At 45.2% G+C, this 15,006-nt stretch overlaps 1 protein-coding gene across 1 annotated transcript in view; it reads left to right on the plus strand.

The window, feature by feature from the left end:
- Positions 1-12,755, plus strand: part of VSIG10L (V-set and immunoglobulin domain containing 10 like) — a 37,653-nt gene extending 24,898 nt beyond the window's left edge. The window contains exons 6-11 of the mRNA XM_026718801.2: positions 1,127-1,402; positions 3,438-3,725; positions 6,399-6,512; positions 8,790-8,848; positions 10,297-10,425; positions 12,361-12,755. Of these exons, the coding sequence (XP_026574586.2) occupies positions 1,127-1,402; positions 3,438-3,725; positions 6,399-6,512; positions 8,790-8,848; positions 10,297-10,425; positions 12,361-12,444 (950 nt within the window). The 3' untranslated portion in view covers positions 12,445-12,755. The remainder of the gene's footprint in view (positions 1-1,126; positions 1,403-3,437; positions 3,726-6,398; positions 6,513-8,789; positions 8,849-10,296; positions 10,426-12,360) is intronic.
- Positions 12,756-15,006: the final 2,251 nt, after the last annotated feature.

Here is a 15,006-nt window from a genome sequence, read left to right on the forward strand (position 1 = left end):
GTTTTCCTGTGCAGGGCAACCAAAGGAGACCCAGCCGATCAGCTGGGACTCAATGGGACACAGGGAATAGATGAGGGCGGGGCCAGTTCAGAGGTGGTATTTGCCGGTTCTCCAAATTACTCAAATTTTCCTTTTCTGGTTCTCTAGAACTGGTCAGGACCTGCTGAATGCCACCTCTGCTAAGGACATGGCTCTACTGGTTGGCCTGGCTCCAATGTGGGAACAGCACAATGGAGGTGGTTGATCAAGTCACAACAGATCTCACCTTCCCCCAATCTGTCTCCACTCTCCTCACGCATCCTTAGATTTTAAAATCTTTGGTTTTAATTTATGTTTTAATGTAATATTTTTATATGACTATAAAACCTCCCAGAGTTACCTTATGTGGTAAGATGGGCAGCCAATATATTTTATAGCAATAGCAGTTAGACTTAGATATCACTTCATAATGCTTTACAGCCTCCTCTAAGCAGTTTTACAGAGTCAGCCTCTTGTCCCCCAACAAACCGGGGTCTCATTTTACCCGTCTTGGAATGATGGAAGGCTGAGTCATCCTTGAGCCAGTCAGAATTGAACTGCTGGCAGTTTGTACAATTAGCCTGGAAAACTGCATTCTAGCTTCTGTGCCACCATGGATGGATAGACAGATGGATAGATAATGAATGAATGAATGAATGAATGAATGAATGAATGATAGGTAGGTAGGTAGGTAGGTAGGTAGGTAGATGATAGATAGATAGATAGATAGATAGATAGATAGATAGATAGATAGACAAGCCCCTGATCTGAGGAAATTAGAGGTGTGATCCCCCATGCATCTGAAGTAATTAGTCCTTCATCCTGATCTAATTCAAAAAGTTGTGGTTATGAAGGGACAAATCCTCACATTTGTTGGCCTGAAAACCCTTGGAAGAAAATAAAGGCAAAAGAGGCAAGGGACAATCGTAAAACAGAAAATCCCTTGAAACGAACCATTCCATAAAACAAAACAAACACCCCAGTCCTGCTCTTCGGATTTGATCTAGCCTGCTAGGTGCAGATACAACGTTTAACTCACAACGGTGTCACAATTCAGACGTTGAGACCATGTCTTTTTCATCTGTGTCTTTCTCTTCCTTTTCTCCAGAAGCCCCCTCAGGGGTTACATTGTCATTCCAGGCATCCAGTGACCCCAAAGGGGGAGTGACTGTGCATCTGCGTTGCCAGGGCACCTTCAATCCTGTGGAAATTGAATGGTTTAGAGATAAGCGCTCACTGATTCCTGCCGGAAGCCATTATAGGCTCAGTCCTGATAAAATGCATCTCACCATCTGGAATTTCACTGCTCCCCAGGATCTGGGAGATTACAGCACCGTCTGCTCCAATCCACTGGGAACACAACAAACTAACCTCACTATTATTGGTGAGTTATCCCCCACACGAAGACAGACAGTACTAGAAAAAGTTATATTCAGTGGTGGGATTCAAAAATTTCTACTACCAGTTCTGGGGACGTGGCTTGGTGGGCATGGCGGGGGAAGCATACTGCAAAATCCCCTTTCCCTCCTCACCCCACTAACCTGCTTTCCAGCTCCATTCTCCTGTGCAGGGCAACCAAAGAAGACCCAGCCGATCAGCTGGGACTCTGTAGACAGAAAATAGATGGGGTTGGCTGGGCCAGTCAGATGTGGTATTGGCCGATTCTCCAAACTACTCAAAATTTCCGCTGCCGGTTCTCCAGAACTGGTCAGAACCTGCTGAATGCCACCTCTGGTTATATTAATACACATTGTGTTTGATTTATGACCACAATGGAGTCCTGAATTTCCATTTCTAAGCAAGGCAGTTGTTAAGCGAGTCGCGCCAGATTTTGCAACTGTATTTTTTTTTTGGCCACGGTTGTTAAGCAAATTGCTCCCGTGGTTAAGTGAATCATTTTTCAGTTGTTTCCCCACAATGACTTTGCTTGTCAAAGGTGGCTGGGAAAGTTACAAAACCCCAGGGATTGCTGCAACTGTCATAAATACACACCAGTTTGCCAAGCGTCTGAATTTTGGTCACGTGACCATAGGGATGCTAAGAGGGTCATAAGTGCGAGGACCAGTCATCCCTTTTTTCTAGGGGTGTTGTAACTTTGAATGGTTGCTGAACAAAGTTGTGGACTTATCTGTACTTATATGGAATATCACTTTAGTTGATGTCAAACTATAGTTCCTATCTTTCTCATCAAATCTATGGTTTTGAATAAGGCCCGGGGGTGGGATTCTACCAGTTCAGACCAGTTCGGGTGAACTGAATGTTAAATTTACATCTGATTTGCCAAACCGGTAGTTGAACCAACTGGCTGGCCCTGCCTACCCCTCCCCCCCCCAGGAGTCTCCACGTTGGCCTGTTTTGGATACAGGTAAGTGCAGAGGATGCCCAGAGGCTCTGGAGGGTGAAAAATGGGCCAAACCGGAAGTTCTGGAAGTCTGGAAACAGGGCTGTTTCTGGCTTCTGGTGGCCTCAGGAGCCCGGGGGAGGCCATTTTCACCCTCCCAGAGGCCCAAGGGAAGCCTCCGGACCCTGGGGAAGACACAAAAGCCCACCCTGGAAGTTCTGTTAGGCCACACCCACCATGGCCACACCCACCCAGCAACCGGGCAGCGAACCAGTTGCTGGGATTTTTGGATCCCATCCCTGATAAGGCCCTAGTATAAAACTCTCTGCTCTCTATTGTAAAGCAGGATTACAGGATAGGAAGGGATACTTGGGGGTGGGAGAGAACAACCATAGTCAGGATGTTTAATTCTTGAAACGAGGCGTCTAGAATTAGACGTAGCATATGGGTGCAATGATAGCGAGTATGAATTCAGAACTAAAGTTGCCAGTTTGGGGTCTTCTCCAGTCTTCTCCTTGTTTTTGGGAAGCTCAGCATGGAGCACAAAGGGGTTGCCCTCACAATTCATTTGCAAAGCGACTGAGGACTGGAGAAGGGCGTAAACTTACCTAATGAGAACTTGAACTCGGACCTCCCTGATTCCAACACATTCATTAGTATGTTATTAATGAATACATTTGCAAACTGTTGGCACTGGATACCAGCCCTTCCCGGGTAAATCAAACAGGAAATGTAAGCTAATTCTAGTTTACTAAAAAGATGCATTGACAGAATCTTACCAGGCTGAAAGTACAGTTCTCCCACCGCCACCCTTGTAGTCCAGTAACTTACGGGGGTGGGTGGGTGGGGGATCCTAAGCTCTTGCTCTTCCCATTATGCAGCTGTGGGCTGTGCTGTCTCTTATCTGATATTTCTTCATCCGTCTCCCAAGGTCATTCCCTTGTGCCATTACATCGTGCTCTCATCATGCATTTGTAAGCCGACACATGATAGGTTTTAACTTGGGGAAGGTGCAATTGCTTGCATTTCATATCTATGGAAAAAAACACAACAACAGTGAGTTTGCTTCTTTTGGCAGGCCCCTCAATCTCTGAATGGACTTTGGCAAAAGGACCCCAACCAGGCACTGCCTCTCTAACTTGGACGGTCCCAAACAAGTCAGCGGTGACCAGTTTCATGATTCAGATGCAAGGTCCAAAGCAACATCGTTCTGCTGAGGAATGGAGTACGGTGGAAGTGCTAGGAGCTACCAACCGATCCGCAACTGTTATAGGATTGCAGCCCCAAACGGCTTATGCTTTCCAAATAGTGCCTTATCTGGGATCCCAAGCTGGGAACGCCACTCAAATTCAAACCCTCCACCCAGGTAGGTACTCGGATTTAGTAGCCTCAGGGTTTCCAGGTGGTTTCCGGAATAGATTATCGAACCACAATATGATATACTATCCTGTCTTCACATATGCAAACAAACGCTAATAACTTGGATTAATGAAATCAAAAGAATGTGCTTGGAACTCTTATATGCATTAAACTAGAAAAGCTGATAATATTTACGAGCAACTTCTTGGCTTTTTGGGAGAGACTGTCAGGATTTCCAAGTAATACACCCATAACCAGAGGTGGTATTCAGCAGGTTCTGACCAGTTCTGGAGAACCAGTAAAGGAAATTTTGAGTAGTTCAGAGAACCAGGAGCAGAAATTTTGAGTGGTTCGGAAAACCAGCAAATATCCTCCCCACCCCATTAACCTGCTTTCCAGCTCCATTCTCCTGTGCAGGGCAACCAAAGAAGACCCAGCCAATGATCATCTGGGACTCAATGGGAGGCAGAGAATAGATGGGGTTGGCGGGGCCAGTCAGAGGTGGTGTTTGCCGGTTCTCCGAACTACTCATAATTCCCGCTCCCGGTTCTCCAGAACTGGTCAGAACCTGCTGAATACCATCTCTGATACTTCCCTAAACCTGACTCACATTGTGCACGTAGTCTTTGACTTACAACAACTTGCTTAGTGCACATTCAAAGTTCCAACAGCCCTGAAAAAAAGTGACTTATGACAGTTTTTTTTACTCTTATGACCATTGCAGCATGCCGATGGATGCTCACATCATCAAAGTTCAGATGCTTGGCAACTGAATCATATTTATGATGGTTGCAGTGTCCTGAGGTCATATGAGGTCAACCTTTAGTGACCTGCTTTGCTGACGAGCAAAGTCAAAGGAGAAGCCAGGTTCACTTAGCAACGGTGTCACTAAACTCAACAACTGCAGCAAATCACTTAACAACAGTGGCAGCAAGGAAGGTCATAAAATGGGGTAAACCAAATGTCTCACGTAGCAACATTAATGTTGAGCTCAATTGTGGTCGTAAGTCAAGGACTGCCTGCATTTGGTTTTTCCCTAAGACTATTCGCAAGTATGATCTCAGGCATATATAAAAGAAATATATATATATTTCTCAATGTGATGACATCATTGAGAGCAATGACAATTGCGGTGCTGTGGTTACATTAGTAAACTCAGCAAACTCTGATAAGTATTGAATAAATCCGCAGCTTTGATTCATTATGATGTTGCTAAAATTCAATAAAGCCAATTCAGTATAAGGACAATGCTTGCTGTGTACTTTAAACTCTTTTACGGTAATCATTCAAGTATGATTGAAGGAGTTCTGTATTTCTCTATGCTGCCAAAAAATCTTTAAGAAAAAAATAACTTGCCAGGATTCTGGCCTCTTATAAAAAAAGCTAGCTATGGATTCAAAAACTCAGAATCTAACTTAACTTTTAGCATGAAATTTGGAAATAGAACATGTCCCAAGTCATCTGATAAGAAGGAGCTCTTAGTGCGGGTGTTAGCAACCTGCGACTCTGGAGCCGCATGCGGCTCTTTGGGCCCTCTGCTGTGGCTCCCTATTGGGTGATCCCACCACTGGCTGGCCCTGCCCCTCGCCCTCCCCTCCCCTCCCAGTCACTCCTCGCCTGGCCTGAGAAGGTAAAACACAAAAAAACACAAATGCGGGGGGTGGAGAGAGAGAGAGAGAGACCGGTTTCCCACAGAAAACACCGGAAGCCACCACAAAACCTGGGTAGGCATGGTGGTGGTGGTAGTCATGTGACTGGGTGGGAGTGATGTTGAGTAGGCCATGCCCACCCAGGTTTTGAGGCTCCCGGTGTTTTCTTTTCTGTGGGAAACGGGTCCAAATGGCTCTTTGAGTATTTAAGATTGCAGACCCCTGTCTTAGAGGAACCAACCTCCTAAATTGACCCATTAATTCAAATCTGGCTAGTTCTACTTTTAATAGAATGTAGACTGTTTTGAAAATCTAGCAGTGTTTCTCAATCTTAATAACTTTAAGCAGAGGTGGTGAATTCAGCAGGTTCTGACCAGTTCTGGAGAACCGGTAGCAGAAATTTTGAGTAGTTTGGAGAACCGACAAATCCCACCTCTGAATGACTCCGCCCCCATCTATTCTCTGCCTCCCATTGAGTCCCAGCTGATCGGCTGGGTCTCCTTTGATTGCCCTGCGCAGGAGAACGGAGCTGGAAAGCTGGTTAGTGGGGTGGGGTGGGAATGGGATTTTGCAGCAACCTTCCCCTGCCATGCCCACCAAACCACGCTCACTAAGCCACGCCCACAGAACTGGTAGTAAAAACATTTGCATCCCACCATTGATTTTAAGACATGTGGACTTAAATTCCCAGAGTTCTCCGGTCAACATGCTGACTGGGGAATTCTGGGTGTTGAAGATCAGATATCTTTAAAGTTGCTGAGATTGAATCCTGAATTAGGATTTTGAGGAAGCATCACACGGACAGATTCCTGGATCTGGAATATTTTTGAGTGAATTGATTCTTAGAACGGTGGCTCTGACTAGTCTGACCAGCCAGGTCCAAAATTAAGAAAAGAAAGCAGGAATTGGGGTGGGTTCAGTCTTGCACGATGGCTATGACGTTTAGAAGCTCTTCCCAAATAACAAAGCTTAAAACTCCACATGGTTTTATACATCTGTTCTCTCTCTCTCTCTCTTCCTCTGCCTTTCAGATTCATATCTGACTGGTGGGGACATTGCTGGGATTGTGCTTGGCTCCATTTTGGGGATGGTCCTGATCATTGCGCTCCTGTTCTTGGTGGTTTGGCTGGTCTGCCTTCGGAGAGGTGAGTTGGGCAGTAGGCCAGTCAGAAACAAAGTTGAATTCACTGGTAATCTGAATCCAATCAGCCGGGAAATTCACTGGCAATTATCATCCTTCTATACTGGGGGTGTCAAACTCGATTTCATTGAGGGCCACATCAGGATTGGGATTGACCTCGGGGAGGGGCAGGGTGGACTTGGCCCAGATGGATGTGGCCAGCTCGACATCACTCATGTCAGGCGGCACCTGTGATGGCCAAGTGCTAAGGACAGGACTTCCCTCAAACCTCCCTTACTCTCATTATAATCTCTCTCTCTTTCTTTCTTTCTTTCTTTCTTTCTTTCTTTCTTTCTTTCTTTCTTTCTTTCTTTCTTTCTTTCTTTCTTTCTTTCCTTCCTTCCTTCCTTCCTTCCTTCCTTCCTTCCTTCCTTCCTTCCTTCTTTCTTTCTTTCCATCCTTCCTTCCTTCCTTCCCTCCCACCTTCCTTCCTTTTCTTCTTTTTCCTTCCCTCTTCCTTCTCCTTCCTTCTTCCTTCCCCTCTTTCCTTCTTTTTCCTTCATTATTCTCTTCCCATCTTTCCTTCTTTTTCTTTGTCTTTTCTCTACCCCTTTCTCCTTTCCTGGCCCTTCTTGCACACTCAGATGCAAAAGGGGAAACACTTCTCCTTTTGTTTTGCTTTGCTTTTGGTATCTTTTGCTAGCCCTTCTGCCAATGAAAACAGAGGCCGGGGTGGGGCATAACCCCCGGGCCCCATTTTTGGCTGCGATGCCTTTCTGCAACCCTCTACCCGTGAAAATGGTGTGGCTCCCCTGGTCTTCATTTTCTCTGGCAGAGGCCCCGTGCGCTGGTCCTTCGCTTTTTCCAGCTCTAAGCACACTGCAAGGCCCATGGGCTTTGAGTTTGATCCCCTGTTCTATATCATGGACCTCTTTCTCTGGAAGCGCATGTCCTCATCCATCCCTACCACAAGATATGAGAGGGTAGCCATTCTCCTGGGTTCGGTAAAGCTCTTGACTCTTCTCCCAGGCCTGTGGTTAACTGTGGTTATATATTGGCGGCTTCCCTGATGGGTGTTTCTTTGTTTAGTACTGTTTACAGCTCTAGATATGGGTTTATGTGGGTTTAAACCAGGGGTGTCCAACCTTGGCAACTTTAAGACTTGTGGACTTCAACTCCCAGAATTCCTCAGCCAGCTTTGAAGTTGAAGTCCACAAGTCTTAAAGTTGCCAAGGTTGGACACCCCTGGTTTAAACCCTTTGTTTCTTGTGGGAGGGTGATATTTTGGAAGCTACGCTGATTCGTCTGGTGTAGGCAGCCATAACTAACCAGTTTAATTCAGTTTGGTTCAGTTCTTTGACACACACACACACACACACACACGTTTTGGCAATTAGATTCAAAATGGAAGCTGCTGTTTCATCTTGGATTAAACCAAGCCCAGCCTCTTCTGCTGAAAATTAGTTTTAAAATGGAAGCCAGGTCACACAGAAGCCACCTCTTAAAAGACGCCTCGTAACGCTAGAGATAGTCCTCAGCTTACGACCACAATTGAGCCCCAAATTTTTGTTGCTCAGCGAAACATTTGTTCAGTGAATTTTACCTCAGACCTCTCTCGTCACCGTTGTTAAGCAGATCGCTGCAGCTAAATTAAGTCAGTAACACGATTGTTAAGTGAATCTGGCTTCCCCATGGGCTTTGTTTATAAGAAGGGTGCAACAAGGTGATGACACGACCCCGGGACTTTGCAATGTCGTTATTATGAGTTGGTTGCCAAACATCTGAATTTTATTCAGGTGACCCCAGAGATACTGCAAACGGTTGTAACAATGGTGGTAAGCTACCGGTTCTGACCGGTTCTACTGAACCGGTAGTAATAAAAAGCCGATGATCAGCTGAGAGGAGGAATAAAAATCCTCGACAATCAGCTGAGAGGAGAAAGAAGAGAAAAGTGCAGGATCGGCCTTCCTACCCACTCCTGCGCTTCTTTATCCTCTCAGCTGATTGGCGCTGCAGGTCTCAGCTGGTATGGGAGAAATCTGCGCACTGCCATTAGGCAAAGTACCCCACCAAGCCATGCCCACCAAACTGGTGATAAAACAATTTGAACCCCTCACTGGGTTATAAGTGTGGGAAACAGCCGTAAGTCGCTTCTTTCAGTGCCATTGTCATTTCGAAGCATCACTAAATGAACTGTTTGTAAGTCAAGGGTTTTCATTCCCCGTGTTTTTAATGGAAAGGGGAAACAACTCGTTCTCACTGCAAAGTCACAGTGATGTTTTATCTGCCTTACTCCTTGTAGCAAAGAAGAAAGCTCCACCCACGCCACCAGAGAATCAACACCACTATCTGTCACGCCAGGTGAGACCCAAAGTGATGGGAGCATAATGAGAGACTGGAGGCAGTCTGAAAAATGGCAGATTGTTGCTCTGTGAAACTCACTGGGAAATGCCCATTTATAACCGCTCGGTCTTCCAGGTAGAAAGAGGCTGTTGATCAAAGCGCTCAAGTGGAATTGACTCTCCAAGCACAGAGATTGTAGTGAAGATTTGCCCAGGAAAGAAAGGGGAAGGGCTTCCTGCACAGGTAGTCCTCGAATTACGTCTCTAGTTGAGCCGCAGTTTCAGCTGTTAAGTTGTGACAGTCATAAACTGGCTCGTCAGGTGACCAATTCAACCTTATTACTTTTTATTGCCATGGTTATTAAGAAATGGAATGGAATAGAATAGAATAGAATAGAATAGAATAGAATAGAATAAACAGAGTTGGAAGGGACTTTAGAGGTCTTCTAGTCCAACCCCCTGCTTAGGCAGGAAACCCTATACCATTTCAGACCAATGGTTGTCCGATCTCTTCTTAAAAACCTCCAGTGTTGGAGCATTTACAACTTCTGGTGATAAGTTGTTCCACTGATTAATTGTTGTAATTATCAGGAAATTTCTCCTTAGTTCTAGGTTGCTTCTCTCCTTGATTAGTTTCCACCCATGGCTTCTTGTCTTTGGAGCTTTGGAGAATAGCTTGACTTTTTTGTTTAATGCCACGGTCATTCATTGAGCCCATTGTTTGCTATGGAGTACATTTGCCGGAAACCAGAAGTGAACAGTAAAAATGTAGTAACTCGTGGTCACCTGATCACAGGGTGCTGCAAACAGTCATATTTTTTTTCAGTGCCATTGTGACTTTGAATGGTCACAAATTGAACTGATAAATTGAGGTCTACCTGCACACAATTATCATATCAGGGTCAACAAATAAAGTGTTGAATGTTCATCAGTCTTGCATTAACCATTAAGCGGTACGACTAGGCAGAAGACCAAACGTAGACAAGACAAGACAACCTTCTAGGATGTGCAGAGTGACTTGGATACATTGATACTCTATGTAGTAGTAGGTTTGGTCTACTTTATCAAATGCGTTACTGAAGTCCAAGTAAATTAGGGGAGACAGGATAGCAGTGTTCCAATATTTGAGGGTGTCAAGCTATTTTCCAAGGCACCCGAAGGCCAGACAAGGAATAATGGATGGAAACTGATCAAGGAGAGATTCAACCTGGAAATAAGGAGACATTTTCTGTCAGTGAGAACAATCATCCCATGGAACAGAAGTTGCTCTTGGAAGTTGTGGGAGCGCCATCACTTGAGACTTTCAAGAAGAGACTGGACTGCCATTTGTCAAAAATGGTGTAGGGTCTCCTGCTTAGCGGTGGAGGTTGGACTAGATGACCTACAAGGTCCCTTCCAACTCTGTTAATCTAATATCTAATATTCAAAGTCTCTTTCTTTCTTTGCTTTTTTTCCACGTGGTTTTAGTTCCCAAATGGGAAGAAAGTTGAGTCAAGTGACTCTTGGGATAACCCTCGATGGTCATCTGGAGACTCAGACATCTACGCCATCACCTATGAGGAACATCTGCACAGACATCTCAGCCCAGTCACCTTGGTAAGTCAGGGAGTAAGAAGCATTTTGCAATGGAATAACAGCTTAGATCTGGTTGCAAGAAGACCATTTCCTATTCAGATTCCCTGGTGATCCTTGGTGTGTTCTCAGTGTCTTTGACCAGCACAGGCTATAATGAGGAATTTCTGTTTTATTCTCCAAATACTATTCCCCTTATTTCTCATTTATTCTGTACACAAATTAATTCCAAACACTCTCCTAATCCTACACGGAGAAACCAAGCACTGCAAACCAATATCTTCTGATTTGATTTGATTTTTCTGGGAGAGAGATCTTGTTGTCATGCCTGGTAAAGATGATGGGGTTTTGCAGCCTCCCCCCGCTCCCCCAATATTGCCTTCAGAGGGACGCGGTGGCTCAGTGGGTAAGACACTGAGCTTGTCAATCAGAAAGGTCAGCAGTTCGTCGGTTCGAATCCCTAGTGTAATCAAGTGAGCTCCCGTTACTTGTCCCACCTACTGCTAACCTAGCAGTTCGAAAGCATGTAAAAATGCAAGTAGAATAATAGGGGACCCCTTTGGTGGGAAGGTAACAGCATTCTGTGTGCCTTTGGGCATTTAGTCATGCTGGCCACATGACCACAGAGACGTCTTTGGACAGCGCTGGCTCTTCGGCTTTGTAACGGAGATGAGCATCGCCCCCAAGAGCCGGAAACGACTAGCACGTATGTGCGAGGGGAACCTCTACCTTTACTAATATTGCCTTAAATAAATTGCTGTTGGAGCTGACACTGTTTCCAATACTACAGGTCCCTTGTACTGCTCTCCCCTTCCAACTTTCCTCACCCTTCCTCTTTTCTCTTTCTTTCCCCCTCTTTCTTTTCCCTTCTTTCTTCCCCCACGCCATATCTGAATGACAAGCCTGCCTTTTAACTTAAACTGGTTTTTCCCTGGTTCACTGAGCCAATGACAAAATCTGAGAACTAGCATGCCTCGGTTAGAGATTTTAAAAACCTTGCTGAGAAATACTGCAACTTTTTACAGAAGCAATTTCAGCTCCTCATAAAATTATTCAATTTTTTTCTGAGTAAAACGGACCTCGCCTTCAAACTTGTATCAACACTTGGGTGCTCTCAGTGTTTGGATGGTAGTCACTCAGACCAGTTACAGTGATCATGGCAACTCATAAAATATTTCTATGGTCTTTTTAGAGTTGCCAATAGAAAGGGAGCAGGGGATGTGGGGGGGGAAGTGGCAGCTTGGAAATCGAAAGTGCATTCCATAAATAGTTTTCAAAGATAGTAACTAGGTAACTGAAGTTTCTGCTGTGCAAAATTCTAACTGGAGAGCTTGATTGATGACTCTTGGCTATGGATTTGTCCCATTGGGGAATATGAATTACAATCCACCCGGGGGTGGGGGTGGGGAACCAGGGTCAAGGGTGACAATGAATTATGTGTCTCAGAGTCAGCTACAACCAGGCAGTGCTTGACATGTTAACTCTCAATAAATCCTTTTTAAGTTTTGGAAGTTTGGCTCGAGACTCATGATTTAATTGGGGGTAACTGCTGGAATCGTGACAGGTCACTTCTCCACAGCGATAGCCTTCCTCCACAGTGGTGGGCTTCTACCGGTTTCACAACTGGTTTGGTCAGCGCACGCTCTGTGCATGCCCAGAACATTACAAATCCACCATTTTACAGCTTTACAACTTACTTTCCACTTCAACGCCAGTGAGTAAAATAGCTGAGGTGCGGTAATCCGGTGTGCTGCACCTCAGTTGAGCTTCAAACCTGCAGAAATAAAGAACAGACTGAGGGTTCATCCGAACCCATGCGCCCCCTTAGCAGCCCACCCATATTCCTCCACCAAGCTCCCCTGAAAAGAAGGGGTAGTCAAGAACAACGTTTTGTTTCTATCTCCATTCTGAACAGTTTGCTAATGATACTGTTATTTCTCTTTTCCTGGTTCCACCCAGCCTATCGGTGTCAGGGAAGGCACTTCCTCTTCTCCAGCTGTACGACCTGGCATCAGGACTGTGCGGAATGCTACCCAGGTCTGAAATGGGGAAGATCACACCCAGCCAGATTTGATCTTTAAAATGGGACTTGTGAAGATGACACCCAGCTGGTTATGGTCACTGAAATGGGACTTGTGAAGATTGCACCCAGCCGTTTATAGTCACTAAAATGGAATTTGTGAAAATGACACCCAGCCGTTTATAGTCACTAAAATGGAACTTGTGAAGATGACATCCAGGCGGTTATAGTCATTGAAATGGGATGCTGAGATGCTGAGATGGATTTGTGCCTTCTGCTCCTAGCTTCCTTAAAAACCGACAGATGGGGCTCACCCGTCTGCGATGTGAACTTCAACATTATTGGCTGGAAATCTGACTCACCTAGCTAAGAACCAGCAACCTTAGTCCTCCAAGAAGCTGCATTTTGCATCCTCAAAATTTAGACAATTAGGTTTTGGATGCTGAGATTTCCCATGCAGCTTTTAGAACAGAGCACACTGCAAGGCAACCTAATTCGCTGGCCTCTGATAAGTCTTCCAGACGAGAGCTGCTGGAATGGATGGTGTGTTAGAATCCCTAAAGCTCGCTTTGCAGCCAAGGACAACGTACAACGTAAAACGAGACCGTAGATCTTACAGGGGAAGGGCTTGGATACAGTGGCAGGTAGGGAAGGATATGGCTGTAGTTGGATTGAGATGTGCCTTACTTTTCCAAAACCATTTTATCCCACGAAGCTGCTTATATTCTGAGGCTGCACACACCTGCCAAATGCTCTCCATTCTGTTATCAAAAGCACAGCGCTGGAGGCTGGCCCAGTTTCTGTCTTGGAACCCAGTCAAGATCCCCTTCTTGGATACCAGGGGAAAACGACGGTGCTTTTAGAGCTGGAAAAGATATATCTTCCTGGCTTTTTCCCTGTTAAATTGAAGATGGAGTCCATTCTTCAGTTCTAAGGTCGGTGCTTCTCAACCTTGGTCGCTTGAAGTGGTGTGGACCAGAGGTGGTATTCAGCCTGTTCTGACTGGTTCTGCAGAACCAGTAGTGGAAATTTTGGCTAGTTCAGAGAACCGGCAAATCCCACCTCTGACTGGTCCCCCCCCCATCTATTCTCCACCTCCTGAATCCCAGCTGATCGGCTGGGTCTTCTTTGGTTGCCCTGCACAGGAGAACGGAGCTGGAAAGCAGGCTAGTGGGGTGAGGAGGGAATGGGGATTTTACAGTATTCTTCCCCTGCCATGCCCACCAAACCATGCCATGCCCACCAAAGCCACGCACACAGTAGTAAAAACAATTTGAATACCACAACAGGTGTGGACTTCAACTCCCAGAATTCCCCAGCCAGCTGGCTGGAGAATTCTGGGAGTTGAAGTCCACTCTGCTTAAAATGAGCAAGGTTGAGAAATACTGCTAAGATTACCAAATGGTCTGAGCAGGGGGGTTTCCATGAATTCTTACAGCCCCACTCAACCCTCACTGGCACTAAAGTGAGCGCCCCCTCCCCCCCCCCCAGTCTTCCATATAAGGAGAAAAAATTCTGAGAGGGAGGGGATGAAAGTTGGAGTATGAAAAGAACAGAGGGTGCAGTTGATTAACTCTTTCTAAACTGACACATTCTTTGCCCAACCATCCAGTTAACTGGGATAAAATGCAAAATAAAGTTGCCCAGATTTGATAGACTTTCCTAACAGAGTTTGACACTCCTGATGTAGGCTGTTCAATGAATCTGGTTTCCCCGTTGACTGTGCTTGTCAGAAGGTCACAAAAGGGGACAATCCCATGATCCTGGGACACAGCAATGGCCATAAATACAAAGGCAGTGGCCCAGACTCTCAATTTTTGAATTGCGACCCACGGGGATGCTGAAAAAGTCATCACGGTGACAAACGTTTGTAAGTGACTTTTTTCAGTGCCATTATAACTTTGAATGGTCACTAAACGAGCTTGTTGTAAGTCAAGGACTGCCTGCAATCAGAGGTTTCCAAAAACTCACACAAACAAGAACCTCAATAGTTCTTTGTGGGGAGAAAAAGTGAAAAACCACAATGACGTATCAAATAAGCGTGTTGCGCTACTGTTCTGTAAAACTGACTCCAAATCCCCTTATAGCTGGCACAAAGGAGGCTGTAGTTGTAAGAAAATTAAAACTGTGTTAATATATAACACAGTTTTAATTTTCTTAGTAATACTAGGGTTCCCTCGCGCCGGCATTAACGAGAGTACTTATTTGTTTCTGAAGAGCAATATGGTACACCTTTATTGAATTTCTTCCGCAGTGGTGTAATTAAGGTGGAAAGGAGAGGCCCAACCTGGATACAAGCAAAAACAAAGAACAAAAAAATCTGGGTACCAAAACTAGGTAGAGTTTTAAGAGTTTTAAGGTAACACATTCAATGGACGTTCTCAGAAAGGCAACTAAGCAGGAAAATCAGCTCAGGAGTGGGAACACGGTTGGGATCGTGTGCCAGATTAGATGCAAGAATCAAATATGATCAAGATGCTTATTGGCACGATGGGAAGGGATGGACAGGGGCCCATCGGAAGTACCAATACTCAATTTACACCCCAAATTTTGACCGGAGTTTCCGTTGCTAAGTAAGGCAGTTG

Source organism: Pseudonaja textilis, chromosome 10, assembly GCF_049901715.1.
Source record: "Pseudonaja textilis isolate UNSWEBS1 chromosome 10, rPseTex1.2, whole genome shotgun sequence".
Taxonomy (NCBI): Eukaryota; Metazoa; Chordata; class Lepidosauria; order Squamata; family Elapidae; genus Pseudonaja; species Pseudonaja textilis.